Source organism: Bos grunniens, chromosome 16 (assembly GCF_055505025.1).
Source record: "Bos grunniens cultivar Pamir isolate PY7600 chromosome 16, Bosgru_T2T1.0, whole genome shotgun sequence".
Taxonomy (NCBI): Eukaryota; Metazoa; Chordata; class Mammalia; order Artiodactyla; family Bovidae; genus Bos; species Bos grunniens.
In genome coordinates, this window is record NC_141180.1 from 48,843,827 (window position 1) to 48,862,517 (window position 18,691).

At 39.6% G+C, this 18,691-nt stretch overlaps 1 protein-coding gene across 10 annotated transcripts in view; it reads left to right on the forward strand.

Annotated features, from left to right (window-relative positions):
* DRC8 (dynein regulatory complex subunit 8) overlaps positions 1-18,691 on the forward strand; it is a 116,195-nt gene that overhangs the window by 46,569 nt on the left and 50,935 nt on the right. For 4 of the 10 annotated variants that reach the window (XR_015143521.1, XM_086344941.1, XM_086344939.1 and 1 more), the window contains one exon: positions 855-939. The exons of 2 other annotated variants lie outside the window; for them this stretch is intronic. Coding sequence is in view for 2 of the 8 variants with exons in the window: in XM_086344939.1 (XP_086201065.1) it covers positions 855-939 (85 nt within the window). In the remaining 6 variants the exon portion in view is untranslated. Of the gene's footprint in view, positions 1-854; positions 940-7,916; positions 8,038-16,860; positions 16,937-18,691 lie in introns of those variants that run through there. 4 more of the 10 variants (XM_086344945.1, XM_086344942.1, XM_086344946.1 and 1 more) reach the window with 3 other exon arrangements.

Here is an 18,691-nt window from a genome sequence, read left to right on the forward strand (position 1 = left end):
TTGTCTTCAGTAATCATGTGTGATTTTGATGATCATAAGGGAGGTGGAACTGTTTTCATATTAGGGAAGCAAATGCAAACAACTGACTTGGAAAATTGTTTTCAATACTTCTTAAAATTATTTTCAGTAATTCTTTCAGTAAGAATTAAGTAAGAATTTCAGTAAGTCTTTATTATTTAACGAGCTCGTACAAATTGTTAAGAAAAAAAATGGAAGATCCCAGTACGGATGAGCAGAGAACCTGAACAGACGATTCAAAACATAGAAAACAGAGGTGATAAACAAGCATTAAGGATCACTGTTCAGATTTACTTGTAAGCAAGGAACTGTGCATTTAAATAATAACATTTATTTTCTTATCAAACTAGAAGTTTGCCACCATGTTATTATAATAAATTAATAAATATCAATAAATTGTTACATCCCTTTGATAGTTTTCACAATTGAAGGTTATGTTGCAACCTGGAAAATTAGAGCATCTGAGTGAAATAGTAGAATGAATGGTAGTTCATATGCCACAACTAAGCCCAAACACAGCCAAATAAATAAAGTAATTAAATAAATAAATTTAAAAATAAAACTAAGAATTAAACAAACAAACAAACAAAAAGCATATTGGGAAGGGGAGAGGGGAAGTAAATTGCAGATATTGTAACATTTCACTCTTAAAGACTTCAGCATGCCTCTCCTAAGAATAAAGACGTTCTCCTACGTAACTCCCCTCCCTGCCAAAAAAGAATACTAGGGAGGTGTGCTGCATGTTCTTCCTTATTAATAATTTCTAGTTGTTGAATTTTTTTGTTTTGAATTTAAAGTTACAGTAAAATAATTTTTATTTACTTTTTCTTTTGCAGAGGTAGCTGTAGCAGAATTTCACAAAAAAATCAAAGAAGCTTTTGAAGTGTTTGACCATGAGTCAAATAATACAGTGGATGTGAGGTTTGGAGATGTTTCCTTCTAATTCTAAATTGCTGATACAACTTGTGAAGTAGAAGATGGTTCATTTCTCTTTCTACATTCTTTGAATTTTTATGTTAAAGTATTTATGTTTCTGTGCTCGGCAAAAGGTCTTTTCTAGCTGCTGTTTTGTATTAGTACTGTTTCTTATTCTTCATAATCTAGTGGAAAGACTGTATATCCACATTGCCTATTCTAATCTATAGACTAAATTCTGTGAATGAGACAAACTTGTATACTATAGCTTTAGTGCTGGACACACAGTTGGCACTCAGTAAATATTTGTTGAGTGAATGAACAGAATTTGCTTTTAGAATACATAGATACGGGTCATTCACTGGTGGCCTAGTGGTTAGAATTCTGAACTTTCACTGCCATGGTCTGGGTTCATTTCCTGGACGGGGAATTGAAGTCCCACAAGCAGCGCAGTGTGGCAAAAAAACAAAACCAAACCAAAAGCCATGGAAATGTATTATCAAGCATAAATAGGATATTACAGAGAAGGATTAATAATTCCCAAACATGATACACACCTCAAGTAAAATAACAAAAAGAACCAAAACAAAAGAACATAAAAAGATGAGAAAAAAACATGAATACTGGTAGATTTAGAATAGACGACAAGAGACAAAGAATAGTTTGAAAAAAAGAGGCGAAAGATAGAGGAGCTTATGCATGTTGTACAATCTGTGCCACACATGTACATCAAAGAAAGGTAATGAAATCATCCTTCCAGGAGGCCAAACTGATTGAGAAATATTTGATAGGATCACAATCTCAAGAGTTAGAACTCAGTATGGAGGCCAACAAAACAGTGGGAAATGATTTTTAAATGGTTTTGGCAAGAATCATTTGATGCTTATAAACCAGTCCCATCACTTCCAGACTGGTCAGAGGACTAAATGCTTTAAATTTGAGCTAGACTGAATGAACAATATGAGTATGACTGATTGTAACTACAGTCATCCCTCAGTATCCACAAGGTATTGGTTCCAAGACACCTACCTCCACCCTCCTCCCCTCCACCCCTCCCTTCACAAACTTCACAGGATAGTCTTCTGCTTTGAGGGGAGGCTTCCAAAAAGTAGCAGTAAAGAGAAAATCTCCCAATTCCCTTAGAGCAGTGATGCCTGCCGTTTTTTGGTTAAAGAGCCAATTCAGGGGACATAAACATGCTTATGAGGAGGGCCTGACAACCCACTCCAGTATTCTTGCCTGGAGAATCCCTTGGACAGAGGAGCCTGGTGGGCCGCAGTCCATGGGGTCACAGAGAATCAGATACAACTAAAACGACAGAGCATGCATGCAAACATGCTCATGGGCTTCCCCGGTGGCTCAGCTAGTAAAGAACCATTGGGTTCTATCCCTGGGTTGGGAAGATCCCCTGGAAAAGGAAATGGCAACACACCCCAGTATTCTTGCCTGGGAAATCCCATGGACAGAGGAGCCTGGCAGGCTACAGTCCATGGGGTCACAAAGCGTTGGACACAACTGAGCGCACACGCACACACCCAAACATGCTTATGGGATGCGTCTTTCTTCCCACTCAGAATTAAAATAATTGTACCGAGACCCAGCGGGAAAGTGTATGTTCTTACTTAAATTGTCTACTTTATAAAAGAAAGAAAGTTACCAGGAAAATTGGCATAGTTTTTAGCATTGAAATATCCAAGGGGTAGCAACATAGATGAATGGAGTTTCTAGTCTTTATTCCTTCTGCTAATTTGTATAGCACTTTAAAGTTTACAGTGAGCATTCTCATGCTGCCGGTATCATTACTTTCTGCTTTTTATAAATCAGCCAGGAAGCAAAGCAACTTGCCAAAGATGGAATAACAGGATAACGACACAGTCGAAACTCAGATCAGTTTCTTCTGTTTGGGGCAGCTGTGCCTCAGCCCTGGAAGAAGCTCAGGGGATGTAGTGCTAAAATAAAGTCTGGTCCTGCTTTTCTTAGCTTTAGCAGGCTCTTCTATTTGTAAAAACAGTTAATCTTGCTAGAATTTATTTTGGCTTATGGTTAAAAGTGAAGGCATAAATAGACTCACGTTTTCCAAATTACTAAACCATTCCATTTATTTATCTCTGGAATTATTAGAATCATTTTATAATATGCTACATTTTCTGTAATTGGGTCTGATTTGGGCTATGTATTCTGACCTGTTGCCTTACCTCACGGTCATACACTAGGACAAGTAGTGAAAGTGTTAGTCGTGTCCAGCTCTGCGACCCCATGGATTGTAGCCCACCAGGCTCCTCCGTCCATGGAATTCTGGAGTGGGTTGCCATTCCCTTCTCCAGGGGATCTTCTAACCTAGAGATCGAACCCTGGTCTCCTGCATTGCAGGCAGATTCTTTACCGTCTGAACCACCAAGGAAGCCATACTAGGACATTCCTATATTAATTGCTCTCAGTTTATATAGTATGCTTTACTATCTGATAGAAAACAAAATATAAAAACAGAAGCAATATTGTAACAAATTCAATAAAGACTTTAAACATTAAAAAAGAAAAGAATTGAAGGCAGTATTCTGGGTAGATTGAGTAAAGAGGTGTCTGAATGGAGTAAGAGTTTCAGAGACAGTCGAAATAGCTTGGTTTAGAAGAGAGAGTTGTTCCTTGAGATACTTACTGGGCTTTTTGACTGTTTCTGCCCGCTCATGTGCTCTTTGCATGAATTGAAAACTTTAATTTGAAATTTTATTACTTTAGGTGGAGTGGAGGTGTGGTATTGTGACTGCCAGGCAGCCAGTGGGTTTTGTCTTTTTTCATCATGTGTAAAACATTATTAAATGAGCTCCTGCTGCTTTCCTCGTGGCTCTGAGGGACATCCTGGGGATTGGAATCAGACTTTCTGAGTTCATTCCTGGCTTTGTCACTCTAACTTATTTACTTATTACTTATTTACTCACTCTAACTTATTTGAAAGTGAAAGTGAAGTCGCTCAGTCGTGTACAACTCTTTGTGACCCCATGGACCGTAGCCTAAAAGGCTCAAGAATTTTCCAGGCAAGAGTACTGTAGTGGGTTGCCATTTCCTTCTCCAGGGGATCTTCCAAACCCAGGGATCAAAGGGTAACTTGTTTACTCTTATTTAAATAAGAGTAACTTATTTACTCTTTCTGTGCCTAAGTTTTTACATTTGCCACATAGGACTGATGTAAATTAGTAGGTCTCAAAATGGTTTGGAGAATCCTGTGTATCCCTAGGATTCTTTCAGGAGTCTGTGAAATCAAAGCTATTCTCGTAATAAATCTGAGACAGTATTTGCTATTTTCATTCTCATTTTTTCACAAGTGTATATTGGAGTTTTTTCGAAAGCTGCATGTGTGATATTGCAACAGATTGAAGGCAGAGCCAGATAGGAGAATCCAGCTGTCTTCTGTTAAGCCAGACGTTAAAGCAGACATGTACAGCACTACCATTCTTCTAATTAAATTTATTTTTTGTTTTGGAAAATATAGTTAATTTTTCACACACAAGAAATATTTATGTAAGCAAATATGGGACTTCCCCAGTGGCTCAGCAATGAAGAATCCACCTGCAATGCAGGAAAAGCGGGTTCAATCCCTGGGTCGGGAAGATCCCCTGGAGGAGGAAATGGCAACCCACTTAGTATTCTTACCGGGGAATCCCAAGGACAGAGGAATCTGGTGGGCTACAGTCCATGGGGTCACAAAGAGTCAGACACAACTGAAGCCACTGAGCACATATAATGAGTTTATTGTTATTTCTATGAATTTGACAGCAAGGAGATCAAACTAGTCAATCTTAAAGGAAATCAGTCCTGTATATTCATTGGAAGGACCAATGCTAAAGCTGAAACTCTTAATACTTTGGCCACCTGATTCGAAGAACTGACTCATTGGAGAAGACCCTGATGCTGGGAAAGATTGAAGGTGGGAGGAAAAGGGGACGACAGAGGATGAGATGGTTGGATGGCATCACTGACTTGATGGACATGAGTTTGGACTTGATGGACATGAGTTTGAGCAAGTTCAGGGAGTTGGTGACAGACAGGGAAGCCTGATGTGCTGCAGTCCATGGGGTCGCAAAGAATTGGATGTGATTGAGTAACTGAACTGGATGGATAATAAACATTTTTAAACTTTGGGGTTTAATTTTTAATATTAAATGTAACTCACATAAACAAAAGCTCTTTATGGGTCTGAATAAGTTTTAAGAGTGTAAAAGGGGTTCTGAGACCAAAAAGTTTCAGACCCACTGTTGTCAGTGGACATTTCTAAAGCTCTTAGAACAATATTAACTTAGAACAAATTAGTTTGGTATTTAAAGCTTAGAACAATATTAGCTCGTATTATTATCCTACTCTATATTCTTAAGTAAATAATTTAGACTTGTTTTTCCTCTATTTAATCTGGATTAGCAATGTTATATTGTATTCTCCTAAGACCATTTTACATATATCTGTGTGTTCTGTTTTGATCTTTTCAGTTCTGAAGCAGTTTATTTTCCATTTTCCTTGTAAAATAGTTTTTGAAGGTTGCATCTTGAAAAACGTCATGGCAGGTTTTTAATAGTATCAATTAGGGGGATTTTTATTTTGCCTCATACAAACATAAACCATTATACATTTTGACTTACATACATTTTCCTGCTCTGTGTTCAGATTTCAATCAAAAGCATGACTGAAAATTAAATTTTTGACTAGATAATATATAAGGTAAAATTCTAAAGGTACAAAGAATATATAGTGATAGGTAGACTTTCACTTGGCTCTCTTTCTAAAGGCAAGATTCATTATAATTTTCTCATACTTCCAGAGATAGTCCATGCAAATACAGATGTTTATATATGTGTGTGTATTTTTTATTTTGATAAATATATGTAACAAAATTTACCATTTTAACCATTTTTAAGTGTGTGTGGGTGTGTGTTAAGTCGCTCAGTCGTGTCTGACTTTTTGCGACCCCATGGACTGTAGCCCATCAGGCTCCTCTGTCCATGGAATTCTCCAGGCAAGAATACTGGAGTGGGGAGTGGGTTGCCATTCCCTTCTCCAGGGGATCTTCCCCACCCAGGGATCAAACTCAGGTCTCTCTCATTGCAGGCAGATTCTTTACTGTCTGAGCCCCTAGGAAAGCTCTTTTAAGTGTATAGTTCAGTGGTATTGAGTATATTTACATTATTTCCATCCATCTTCAGGACATCTTTATTTTCCCAAACTGAAACTCCATACCCTTTAAACAGCACCTCCCCATTCTCCCTTCTCCTTAGTTCCTGGCAGCCACGATTCTACTTTGTATCTCTATGAGTTTGACTGTACTAAGTACCTCACTGTCCGGTTTATTTGACTTAGCATAATGTCTTCAGGGTTCTTCCTTATTGTAACTTATATCAGAATTCCATCCCTTAAAACTAAATAATATTCCACTGTGTGTATATAACACACTTTGTTTATTCAGCTCTCTGTCCATGGACATTTGGGTTGTTTCCACCTTTTGGCTGTTTGAATAATGCAAATTTTATGCAGTCCAGCAACCCCAGGTAGCCTTTTGCTAATGCAGAGAATCTCTTTTTCACTGCTATTATCTCAACTTAGCATGAGTCTCTGGGGCTCACAACACCCAGTATTCATCTATTTTACTGATAAGGAGACTTAAGTTTCTTAAGCAACTGGCAAGAACCTTGAGTGTATTAGATCTTGTCTAAAATTCAATAAGAAGTATATGATAAGAACTTTTTTGCAATGATTTAGAAATAACTCTTAAGAGGATTGGAGGTGCCATAAATATTACTTCTACTTCACTTTTAGTACTATTTTTGAAGAGAAGTTAATACAGCATTTCACAGTTCATCTTTATCAGGTTGTAAAAGCGTGAGAATATAGAGGAATTGCATGGACAATTTCCCCAAGCAATTATTGTCAGAAAAAGCTTGGGGTCACTCAAAGAGCTTTTGAAAAACTGCATAGGTAAATGGATCTGCATTTGTGGCTTAGAAAAGTATATTATAAAAAGAGGAATGGGATTGTTGGACCCACAGGCCTGTTGATAGGGAGTAAATTTGTATAATTTTATTCATACAGTGATAATTCACATGCATGAATAAAATGAATGATGAAATAAAACCACTTGAGTAACCTAGATAAATTTGAAAAATGTTAAGTTTAAAATATTACAAAAGAAAGTGAAAATTATGATGAAGGAGGAAACAGACAGAACAGGTTCCATCTTGAAAGCAGGACTTCATCTTGGGCCAGACTGTGGACTTTGAGCTATATGCCCAGTATCTATGGAAATGACATACTAACTGGAAAACCAGACCCCCAGATGGAAGAGCCCCAGTGCTTGTACCTAGACTCTCCTGAGGCTGAAACAATACCCTAATTATCTGTGTAACTGAATAGAATCATAAATTCTATTATGCTTACTGGGGTATGACCACAGGCCTATTGATAATTGTCCACTCTTAACTACCTAGGCTTAAGGCATATGAATCACGGGTTTAAGGCATACGAATCACGGGTTAACTTTGATTGTATCCTTCTTTTCCTTTGTTCAGACTAGTTTCAGGGAATTTGGGGAGGTGGGTTTGAGCACATACACTTAGGGTATATAAGGTCTTCACAAAAACTGGTCGGGGGTCCTTGGCTAAGAGGAGACTCTGCCTTGGGCCCCCCGGTGTAATAAATTGCACTCCACTATCTGCATTGTCCTTCTGAGTGAGTTTGTTTCCCAGAACGCGTGGCTACAACAATGAAAACCACATAATGTAAATTTTAAATATACAAAGTGATAGTCTATTGTTTATGAGGACAAATAACATTCATGAGAGTGATAAACAGTGTCCTCAGAGTAGTGGTTGCATCTGAAGATGGAGGGACAGGAATGACAAGCAGAACTTTAGCTGTTTCTGCAATGTTTTATTGTTAGGGAACAAATGTGGCAAAATGTTAACTTCTATTTAATCTTGGTATTGGATATATGAAATCTGTAATTTTTTTTTTTTTGCCACATTGCAAAGCTTGTGGGATCTTAATTCCATGACCATGGATTGAACCCTGGCCCTGGCAGTGAGACCCCAGAGTCCTAACTACTGGACCTCCAGGGAATTCCGTGTAATCCTTTTTTCTTTACTTTTCTCTGAAATATTTCACAATTACACATAAAAATAAATAGTTTTAAAGGTTGATTTATATCTTGTTATTTTACCATCTCACTTTCAAGATGATTTGTAAAAAATTGGTTTGTTTGTAATATCCCTTTTAATAAACTATGATTAAAGAATCAGTTTAAAAAATCAGTTAAAGAAAGTTTAAAAAACTATCCCAAATTCTGATTCCTGAAGCTATTTATTTTTATGTGTCTTTATAGATGAAAGTTTAGTAATATGATGGCACTATGACAGAAAAATAACACTTGGGTTCAGGCTGTCCTGTACAGGGTACTTAATTGCCTGTTTTTAGGAGACCCTTTTTGTATTTTATATCTTTGGTGATCAACTTCACTTGATTCTGGCTGGTAGGTATCTATCTGTTGTACTTATTGTGTTATCTAGATCAGCCGCAGAGTTTGCTGTGTGTCTACAAAAATTGGGAGCCAGAGACTTTCTGATTATTGGTGGTCTCAGGGAGTGTACTTCCTGGGGCCTCTGGGCATATAATTCCTGTGGCCTCTGGGTGTGTACCCTCTGTGGCTTCCAAGTTTGGACAGCTGCAGCCTCAACCTGTTCTCCTTAGCATAGGAAATAACATATTGGATTCATTTGAAAACTGTCTGCGTTATTAAATGTGGAAGACTTAATACAGATACATAACAAAGAACAGTTCATGGCAGTATCTTCCTTAGCTTTGAAAGTTAGAGGGGACACAAACCCAAGAAGCATTAATTACCATGTGCTTAGATAGCTAGAGGCATATTTGGAAATCTGGCTCCCTCTCATCATTCTGTTGCTTACACTCTTTCAGGCTGCATGGGACCAAAATAATCCTTATGTTTTCTCAGTTAACCCAAGTGTATTGTAAGGATATACTTGGAAATGAATGGTATAAGAAGTAATTATTTCTTATATTCATAAGGAATAAGTAAAAACCTGCAGTGGTATTCAGTCCTCTTAGCCCACTGGAATAACATTTGTTGCAAAGGGACCATAGGGCTCCAGTGTTTCGGCAGTCACTCTGTGACTCCACTTCAACTCTAGTAGTCCAACATGCTGGGGATTTTATTCATATGCTTCTTTTTAAAATTTTTTTAATTTTATACTGGAAAGAGAAGCAAAAAGCAAAGGAGAAAAGGAAAGATATAAGCATCTGAATGCAGAGTTCCAAAGAATAGCAAGGAGAGATGAGAAAGCCTTCCTCAGCAATCAATGCAAAGAAATAGAGGAAAACAACAGAATGGGAAAGACTAGAGATCTCTTCAAGAAAATTAGAGATACCAAGGGAACATTTCATGCAAAGATGGGCTCGATAAAGGACAGAAATGGTATGGACCTAATAGAAGCAGAAGATATTAAGAAGAGGTGGCAAGAATACACAGAAGAACTGTACAAAAAAGATCTTCACGACCAAGATAATCATGATGGTGTGATCACTGACCTAGAGCCAGACATCCTGGAATGTGAAGTCAAGTGGGCCTTAGAAATCATCCCTATGAACAAAGCTAGTGGAGGTGATGGAATTCCAGTGGAGCTATTTCAAATCCTGAAAGATGATGCTGTGAAATTGCTGCACTCAATATGCCAGCAAATTTGGAAGACTCAGCAGTGGCCACAGGAAGGTCAGTTTTCATTCCAATCCCTAAGAAAGGCAATGCTAGAGATTGCTCAAACTACCACACAATTGCACTCATCTCACACGCTAGTAAAGTAATGCTCAAAATTCTCCAAGCCAGGCTTCAGCAGTACGTGAACCATGAACTTCCAGATGTTCAAGCTGGTTTTAGAAAAGGCAGAGGAACCAGAGACTAAATTGCCAACATCCTCTGGATCATGGAAAAAGCAAGAGAGTTCCAGAAAAACATCTATTTCTGCTTTATTGACTATGCCAAAGCCTTTGACTGTGTGGATCACAATAAACTGGAAAATCCTGGAAGAAATGGGAATACCAGACCACCTGACCTGCCTCTTGAGAAATCTGTATGCCGGTCAGGAAGCAACAATTAGAACTGGACATGGAACAACAGACTGGTTCCAAATAGGAAAAGGAGTACGTCAAGGCTGTATATTGTCACCCTGCTTATTTAACTTATATGCAGAGTACATCATAAGAAATGCTGGTCTGGAAGAAGCACAAGCTGGAATCAAGATTGCCGGGAGAAATATCAATAACTTCAGATATGCAGATGACACCACCCTTATGGCAGAAAGTGAAGAGGAACTCAAAAGCCTCTTGATGAAAGTGAAAGAGGAGAGTGAAAAAGTTGGCTTAAAACTCAACATTCAGAAAACGAAGATCATGGCATCTGGTCCCATCACTTCATGGGAAATAGATGGGGAAACAGTGGAAACAGTGTCAGACTTTATTTTTTGGGCTCCAAAATCACTGCAGATGGTGACTGCAGCCATGAAATTAAAAGACGCTTACTCCTTGGAAGAAAAGTTATGACCAACCTAGATAGCATATTGAAAAGCAGAGACATTACTTTGCCAACAAAGGTCCGTCTAGTCAAGGCTATGGTTTTTCCTGTGGTCATGTATGGATGGGAGAGTTGGACTGTGAAGAAAGCTGAGTGCTGAAGAATTAATGCTTTTGAACTGTGGTGTTGGAGAAGACTCTTGAGAGTCCCTTGGACTGCAAGGAGATCCACCAGTCCATTCTGAAGGAGATCAGCCCTGGGGTTTCTTTGGAAGAAATGATGCTAAAGCTGAAACTCCAGTACTTTGGCCACCTCATGCGAAGAGTTGTCTCATTGGAAAAGACTCTGATGCTGGGAGGGATTGGGGGCAAGAGGAGAAGGGGACGACAGAGGATGAGATGGCTGATGGCATCACTGACTCGATGGACATGAGTCTGAGTCAACTGCGGGAGTTGGTGATGGACAGGGAGGCCTGGCGTGCTGCGATTCATGGGGTCGCAAAGAGTCGGACACAACTGAGTGACTGAACTGAACTGAACTGAATTGGAAGGACTGATGCTAAAGCTGAAGCTTCAATACTTCGGTCACATGATGCAAAGAGCTGACTCATTAGAAAAGACCCTCATGCTGGCAAAGATTGAGGACAGGAGGAGAAGGGGATAACAGAGGATGAGATGGTTGGATGGCATCACCAACTCAATGGACATGAATTTGAGAAAACTCTGGGAGATAGTGAAGGATAGGGAAGCCTGGTGTGCTGCAGTTCATGGGGCTGAAAAGAGTGAGACATGACTTAGTGACTGAACAACAGTAGTTGATTTACAATGTTGAATTAGTTTCAATAAACTGATTCAGTTATACCTATACATACATCTATTCTTTTTCAGATTATTTTCCCATATAAGTTATTATAGAATATTGTGTAGAGTTCCCTATAGGTCCTTGTTGGTGATCTATTTTTTATATAGACATGTGTATATGTTAATCCCAAACTCCTAATTTATCCCTCCCCACCACCTTTCCCCTTCATTTATTCATATACTTCCGTGTCTTCTCTTCCAGACTCTTCTTACTACCTTGCTGCTAATTTAACCTCCACTGTGTGTCTCCTGTTCCTTTGCTTCTATTTGCTTATGGCTTTTGATTCCTTCTGATTCTGCTTATTGCTTCCTGTATGTTTTTCCTCTTCCATCTCTCTGTCATCTGTGTCCCTCTCTGTTTGTCTTCCTTTAAAACTTCCAACGAAGGAGAGAGAAAAGTTTGCTTTTGCTATTTGTCAATACTGAGTGGAGAGAACTTTTGTTGAGCGGAGCTCTTACGGTAAGCAACTTCATAGGCCTTGCTTTTGTAGGCCTATAGAGAGAGATAATTTTTGGGTTAAGTAGCTATCTCTGGTTAAAGCAGCTGTGCCTAGGGAGGCAGTCCAAGTGGTACAAAGCATAACAACCTGTCCACTAAGACATTCTCAGGAAGACTGTGCATTTGTCAGGACCCTCAAATCCTGACGAGGTTGTACAAGCCTATTATTAGTCTATTTCAACCCAATTTCTAGGCCACTTGGAGCTCTGTGTTAAACTTACTGGTTTCTTAACACTCCCCTTCCTTGATACTGCTAACGATTTATGTCAGGATGATCGACTATGGTGGAGACTGAGGACTCTAATTCTATCTCCTCACTTCCACGTAGCTAACACTGTACTTCTTAGACTCTCTTAAAGATAGAGGGAGGCTTGGAATGTGACTGAGTTTTGGGCAGTGGGATGTGGGTGGAATTGATGTGCGTCACTTCTAGGTCTGATCCATGAAAGCTTCCATATGTGACCCTTCAGGCTTTTCCCCTTCTAGCTTGAAACAGACACGTGGAGTGACATTGGAAGTCATGCATCGAGAGGGATAGATCCACAAGACGGAATGAGCTGGGCTTCTGAGTGGTTTTTTTTGAGGAAGGCCACCTATTTTGAGAAAAACTCATTTTGAATTTAACATAAGCCACTTCTGTGACAATAGCATTATGTCACTGGGTGTGGGAGTTTGTTATAACAGTGACCATTTTCCTCACAGATTGTTGTAATGGAATATTCTTCATAGGAACTCAAGGAAGGGTTTTGGTCCCCTAGATATCTTACTAAGCTGTGTCCTAGGCTGAATGAAGTTGGTTGGGAGGGCACCACCTTCAGAGGGGGCTGCTGGGGTAGAGAAGAAGAGCCATCATTGTTTTGCTACTCCATCAAACATGGCATGAAGAATATCTCCCTCTAAGATTTCTTCTACAAATTGCAAGCTACGTATATCAGATTCAGTGTTTGAAATTGCCCTCAATTTAGTTGGAGGGCAGTAGGAGTACCTCATGGTTCTACCTTGTTACACAGAGCTTTGTCTGAAGAGTAGTCAGTTGCAGCAGTGGGATTCAGTGTTCTATATATTCTAGATAGGGTGAGTGCCAGAAAGCTCATCCATTTTATCTACAGAGATACTAAGGCAAGATGTCTAAACTGTCCTTTCCCTGGGGGGAGGTGAGAAAACCAGTACCCATGTGGGTTCTATTCAGGTGGCTATGAAAGGGAAACGATTCGGTTACAATAGCAGGGTCCCAAGGAACATGGGAATTCATTATTTTTGTCTTCGAAGGGTTCAGAAACAAGTGTTTAGAGGTGCCACTGTATAATGCAGTAATAAAGCCAGGCCAGAAGTCAGGGTGTGAGCACTGTAATTTAAGTCAACTCTTGGTTAATTTAAATGCATGGTAGTCATACCAGCTCCTAACCCTTTGCCTTCTTCTTTCTAGTTTTTGAATTGCTGAGAAGTGACGAGCAAATGTCTATTTTATTTCTGAAAACTACTTATGCATTTTATAATAGTTTCTGACCTTCCTCTGAGAGCTCATTTTAGGCTTTTCTTTGCTAACTTAACTCTAAGTTAAATATTTATATTTTTACCTGAAAGTTTGTATTTCTTGTCTTCTTAAGTTATAAACTTATTGAAGACAAATGTATCTAATATTTGGGCTGTGTAATATGTACAACACTGTCTTTGTGTATATACAGCATTGATGATGTTAGCAGAAGGTATGTAACCAGCTGTGAGGAGTTATTAGAAAATGAAAGTGTTAAGGTGTGTTAGGGGCCCTACAGCGAGTGATTGCTTGCTGCCCTAAGGAGACTGGATTTGGTTATACAGGAAAAATAAATTCATAAATGTTAAAAAGTGATAAGACCAGACTTGAGTTTTTAGAAGGGGGAGAGTTGGCGCGTGGACTGGAGCAGTGGTTCTTAGTTCCGGGTGCTAGGGAGCTAAAAACCACAGAAAAATTGGCGGAGACTTGAACCACAGACTTGAAGAACAAACTTCAATGCTACAAAGTCTCACAGTATCAGGTGTAGACAAGGGTATAATGGAGCAAGAGGGATTCCCATACTCTGCGAAAAGGAATCTTAATTAGAGCTTGGGAAAATTTTTGGATAACCCTATCTATGTGGTGGTCTTACAGCGCTGCCCACAAGCCCCATTTGTTAGGACTGAAAGCAGAAGAGCAGCTGAGAGCTCTCCAAGCTAACAAAGCCTGGTGGCTTTCTGAGCCCTGGCCTAAAGCCAGGCAGAAATAAGGATGTCTCTAGGGGCATGCATGGATAGTGGAAGTGCCTTAGCCACACCCACACAGGTAATGATCTCTTGATAACTAAGCTTTGGCATTCATGCTGATCTCTGTATTCTGCTAAATTTTCTTCCCTGAGGCTGCTGCTCCTGCTGCTGCTAAGTCGCTTCAGTCGTGTCCGACTCTGTGCAACCCCATAGACAGCTGCCCAGCAGGCTCCCCCGTCCCTGGGATTCTCCAGGCAAGAACACTGGAGTGGGTTGCCATTTCCTTCTCCAATGCATGAAAGTGAAAAGTGAAAGTGAAGTCGCTCAGTCATGTCTGACTCTTCGAGACCCCATGGACTGCAGCCTATCAGGCTCCTCCGTCCATGGGATTTTCCAGGCAAGAATACTGGAGTGGGGTGCCATTGCCTTCTCCGTCTCCCCTGAGGCAGTGACCTGGAATGCCCTAGCCACCTAGGTTGGGGGAAGGGTACAAAGAATTAAGAATGGAAGAACCTCTATTATTGTTCTAAACTATCCCACTGCGTAAGTGTCTTCCATGTAAAACATAAAACAACAACAACTTTTACCCAGTAACACCCAGGCTAATGTTCTGTGTCTTTCTCTTCATAGCCAAGAGTCTTAATAAGAAAAGGAGTTTACTTTAATGATAACCATCACTCTGTTCATTCTTCAACATGCAATTTATTATTTGACTTCTATCTCTCAACACTATTCCCATTCTGTGTTGCTGAGGTCACTTACTGTCTTATGCCTTGTTTTCCATGACATCACCTTTTGTTTTCATCCAATGTCTCTGACTGTTCCTTCCCAGTTTCTTTTGAGGTCAACTATCCCTCTATTTTCCCAAAGAAAGACAGTGCCAAAGAATGTTCAAACTACTGCACAAGTGCACTCATCTCACATGCTGGGAAAGTAATGCTCAAAAATTCTCCAAGCCAGGCTTCAACAGTACATGAACTGTGAACTTTCAGATATTCAAACTGGATTTAGAAAAGGCAAAGGAACCAGATACCAAATTGCCAACATCTGTTGGATCATCAAAAAAGAAGAGAGTTCCAGAAAAACTTCTACTTCTGCTTTATTGACTGCACCAAAGCTTTTGTCTATGTGGATCACAAACAAACTATAGAAAATTCTTAAAGAGTTGGGAATACCAGACCACCTTACATGCTTCCTATGAGATCTGTATGCAGGTCAAGAAGCAACAGTTAGAACTGGATACGGAGCAACAAACTGGTTCCAAATTGGGAAAGGAATACATTAAGGCTGTATATTGTCACCCTGCTTACTTAACTTAAATGCAGAGTACATCATGCGAAATGCCAGGCTGGATGAAGCACAAGCTGAAATCAGGATTTCTGGGAGAAATATCAATAACCTCAGATATGTAGATGACACCACCCTTATGGCAGAAAACGAAGAAGAACTAAAGGGCCTCTTGATGAAAGTGAAAGAGAAGAGTAAAAAAGCTGGCTTAAAGCTCAACATTCAGAAAACTAAGGTCATGGCATCCGGTCCCATCACTTCATGACAAATAGAAGGGGAAACAAAGGAAACAGTGAGAGACTTTATTTTTTTGGCCTCCAAAATCACTGCAGATTGTGACTGCAGCCATGAAATTAAAAGATGCTTACTTCTTGGAAGAAAAGCTATGACCAACCTAGACAGCATATTAAAAAGCAGACATTACTTCACTGACAAAAGTCCATCTAATCAAAGCTATGGTTTTTCCAGTAGTCACGTATGGATGTGAGAGTTGGACTATAAAGAAAGCTGAGCCCCGAAGAACTAATACTTTTGAACTGTGGTGTTGGAGAAGACTCTTGAGAGTCCCTTGGCCTGCAAGGAGATCAAACCAGTCAGTCTAAAGGAAATCAGTCCTGAATATTCTTTGGAAGGACTGATCCTAAAGCCAAAGCTCCAGTACTTTGGCCACCTGATGTGAGGAACTGACTCAATGGAAAAGACACTGATGCTGGGAAAGATTGAAGGCAGGAGGAGAAGGGGATGACAGAGGATGAAATGGTTGGATGGCATCACCAACTAGATGGACATGAGTTTGAGCAGGCTCCAGGAGTTGGTCATGGACAAGGAAGCCTGGCGTGCTGCAGTCCATGGGGTCACAAAGAGTCAGACACGACTGAGAGACTAAACTGAACTGATCCCTCCATTTGACTTATTAATGTCCACCAGAGTTTCATCTCCTTCCATCTTTTTACTTTACACCCTTTTCTGGGAAATCTCATTTACACCCAAATTTCAAGCTCAACCTAGAAAAATTTTAAAGTCTATACACGAGGAGGGCATGGCAACCTACTCCAGTATTCTTGCCTGGAGAATCCCATGGACAGAGGAGCCTGGCGGGCTGCTGTCCATAGGGTTACACAGAGTTGGACATGACTGAAGTGACTTAGCACACACAGATGCACGCAGGCACAATTCTTAGGTCAAAGGGGAAATTTTAGGACAATGAAATTGAAAACATCAAGAAAACAGCTGTAATGGAAATGAGATATGAAAATGGAAATGACAGCAGAATCTATGTGCTGTAACCAAATTAAAATGCCTATATAAAGAAAAACGAAAGACATAAAAAATGAATAGAACTTTCAACTCAAAAAGCTAGGGGAAAAGGGTAAGCTGAGAGAAAGCAAAAGGGAGGAATTAGAAAAGATAAAAACAGAATTAATGGGACTGGAAAACAGGGCAATAGTCGGAACTAGTGAATAAAATGAAAGGCTGGCAATTTTTTTTTTTTTTTTTAGGAAGCACAAATGCATTGATGACTTGGGAGGAATAACCATCAAAACAAAGGAAATTTTAAAATATCATAAGAGAATGGTATGTACAACTTTATAAGCAAATTTGAGAATCCAAAGCAACTTTCTAGTTAAAAATTATTTGTCAAAGCTTGTTCTAGTCTTGTGTACCTGAGTTGGAACACTTAATACTGTTAAGATGGCAATACTCCCCAAATTAATCACCAGATTCAGTACAATCCCTATCAAAATCCAAGCTCCATCTTTTTTTCCTTCAGTAATTGACAGCCTTTTCCTAGAATTCATATGGAGGGACTTCCCTAGTGGTCCAGTCATTAAGAATCCACCTGCCAATGCAGGGTACGTGGGTTCAGTCCCTGGACTGGGAACTGAGATCCCACCTATGTGGGAAAACTAAGCTCCTGTGCCACAGCTACTGAAGCCTGCGCAGCCTAGAGCTCACGCTCACGGCAAGGGAAGCCACCACAATGAGAAGCCTGCACGTCACAACTCGAGGATAGCCCTGGCTCACCGCAACTCGAGAAAGCCTGTGCACAGCAGCAGAGAGCCCGTGTGCCACAACGAAGACCCCGTGCAGCCACAGATAAATAGATAAATAGCTTTTAAACACTCCTATGGAACTGCAAGGTCCTAGAATAGTCAGAAACAATCCTGAAAAAGAACAAAGTTGAACTCACACTTCTTGATTTCAAAATTTACTGCAGTGCTACAGTAATCCAGATTCTGTGATACTGGCGTATGGTATAAGGCTAGATATGTAGATCAGTGGAATAGAGTTGAGAATCTAGAAATAAACCCTTACATTTATGGTCAACTGATCTCCAATGAAGTTGACAAGTCAATTCAATGGAGAAAGTATAGGCTTTTCAACAAATAATGCTGGTACAACTTGATATCCACATGCAAATGAATGAAGTTGGACTCCTATAGCATACCATATATAAAAAAAACTAAAAATAGAGGAAAAAACATACATGTAAGAAATAAAACTATAGGACTGTTGAAAGAAAACACAGGCGTAAATCTTTATGACCAAGGATTAAGCAGTGGTTTCTTAGATATGACAAGTAAAGCATAAGCAACCTAGGGAGGAAAAACAGGTAAGTGGGACTTCATCAAAAGTGAAAACTTACATGCTTCAGTGGACATAATAAAGAAAATAAAAAGACAGCCACAGAATGGGAGAAAATATTTGCAAATTACATATCTGATAAGGGTCCAGCATCCAGAATATATAAGAACTCTTAAAGTGAAGTCGCTCAGTCGTGTCCGACTCTTTGCGACCCCATGTACTGCAGTCTACCAGGCTCTTCTGTCCATGGGATTTTCCAGGCAATAGTACTGGAGTGGATTGCCATTTCCTTCTCCAGGGGATCTTCCCGACCCAGGGATCGAACCCGGGTCTCCCACGTTGTAGACAGACACTTAACCGTCTGAGCCACCAGGGAAGTCCCTTATAAGAACTCTTATATCTCAATAATAAAAATACAAATAACCCACTTATAAAGTGGGCAAAAGATTTGAATAGCTATCTCTTGAAAGAACACATTTAATGGTTAATACACACCTGAATTCCCTTGTAGCTCAGTCGGTAAAGAATCTGCCTGCAGTGCAGGAGACCGGGGTTCCATCCCTGGATTGGCAAGATCCCCTGGAGAAGGAAATGGCAACCCACTCCAATATCCTTTTTTTTTTTTCAGCTTTGATAAGTAACTTTATTGCCCTTTTGTCAGCTTATATTTTTTATTTTTTTAATTTTTTAAAATTTTATTTTATTTTTAAACTTTACAATATTGTATCCACTCCAATATCCTTG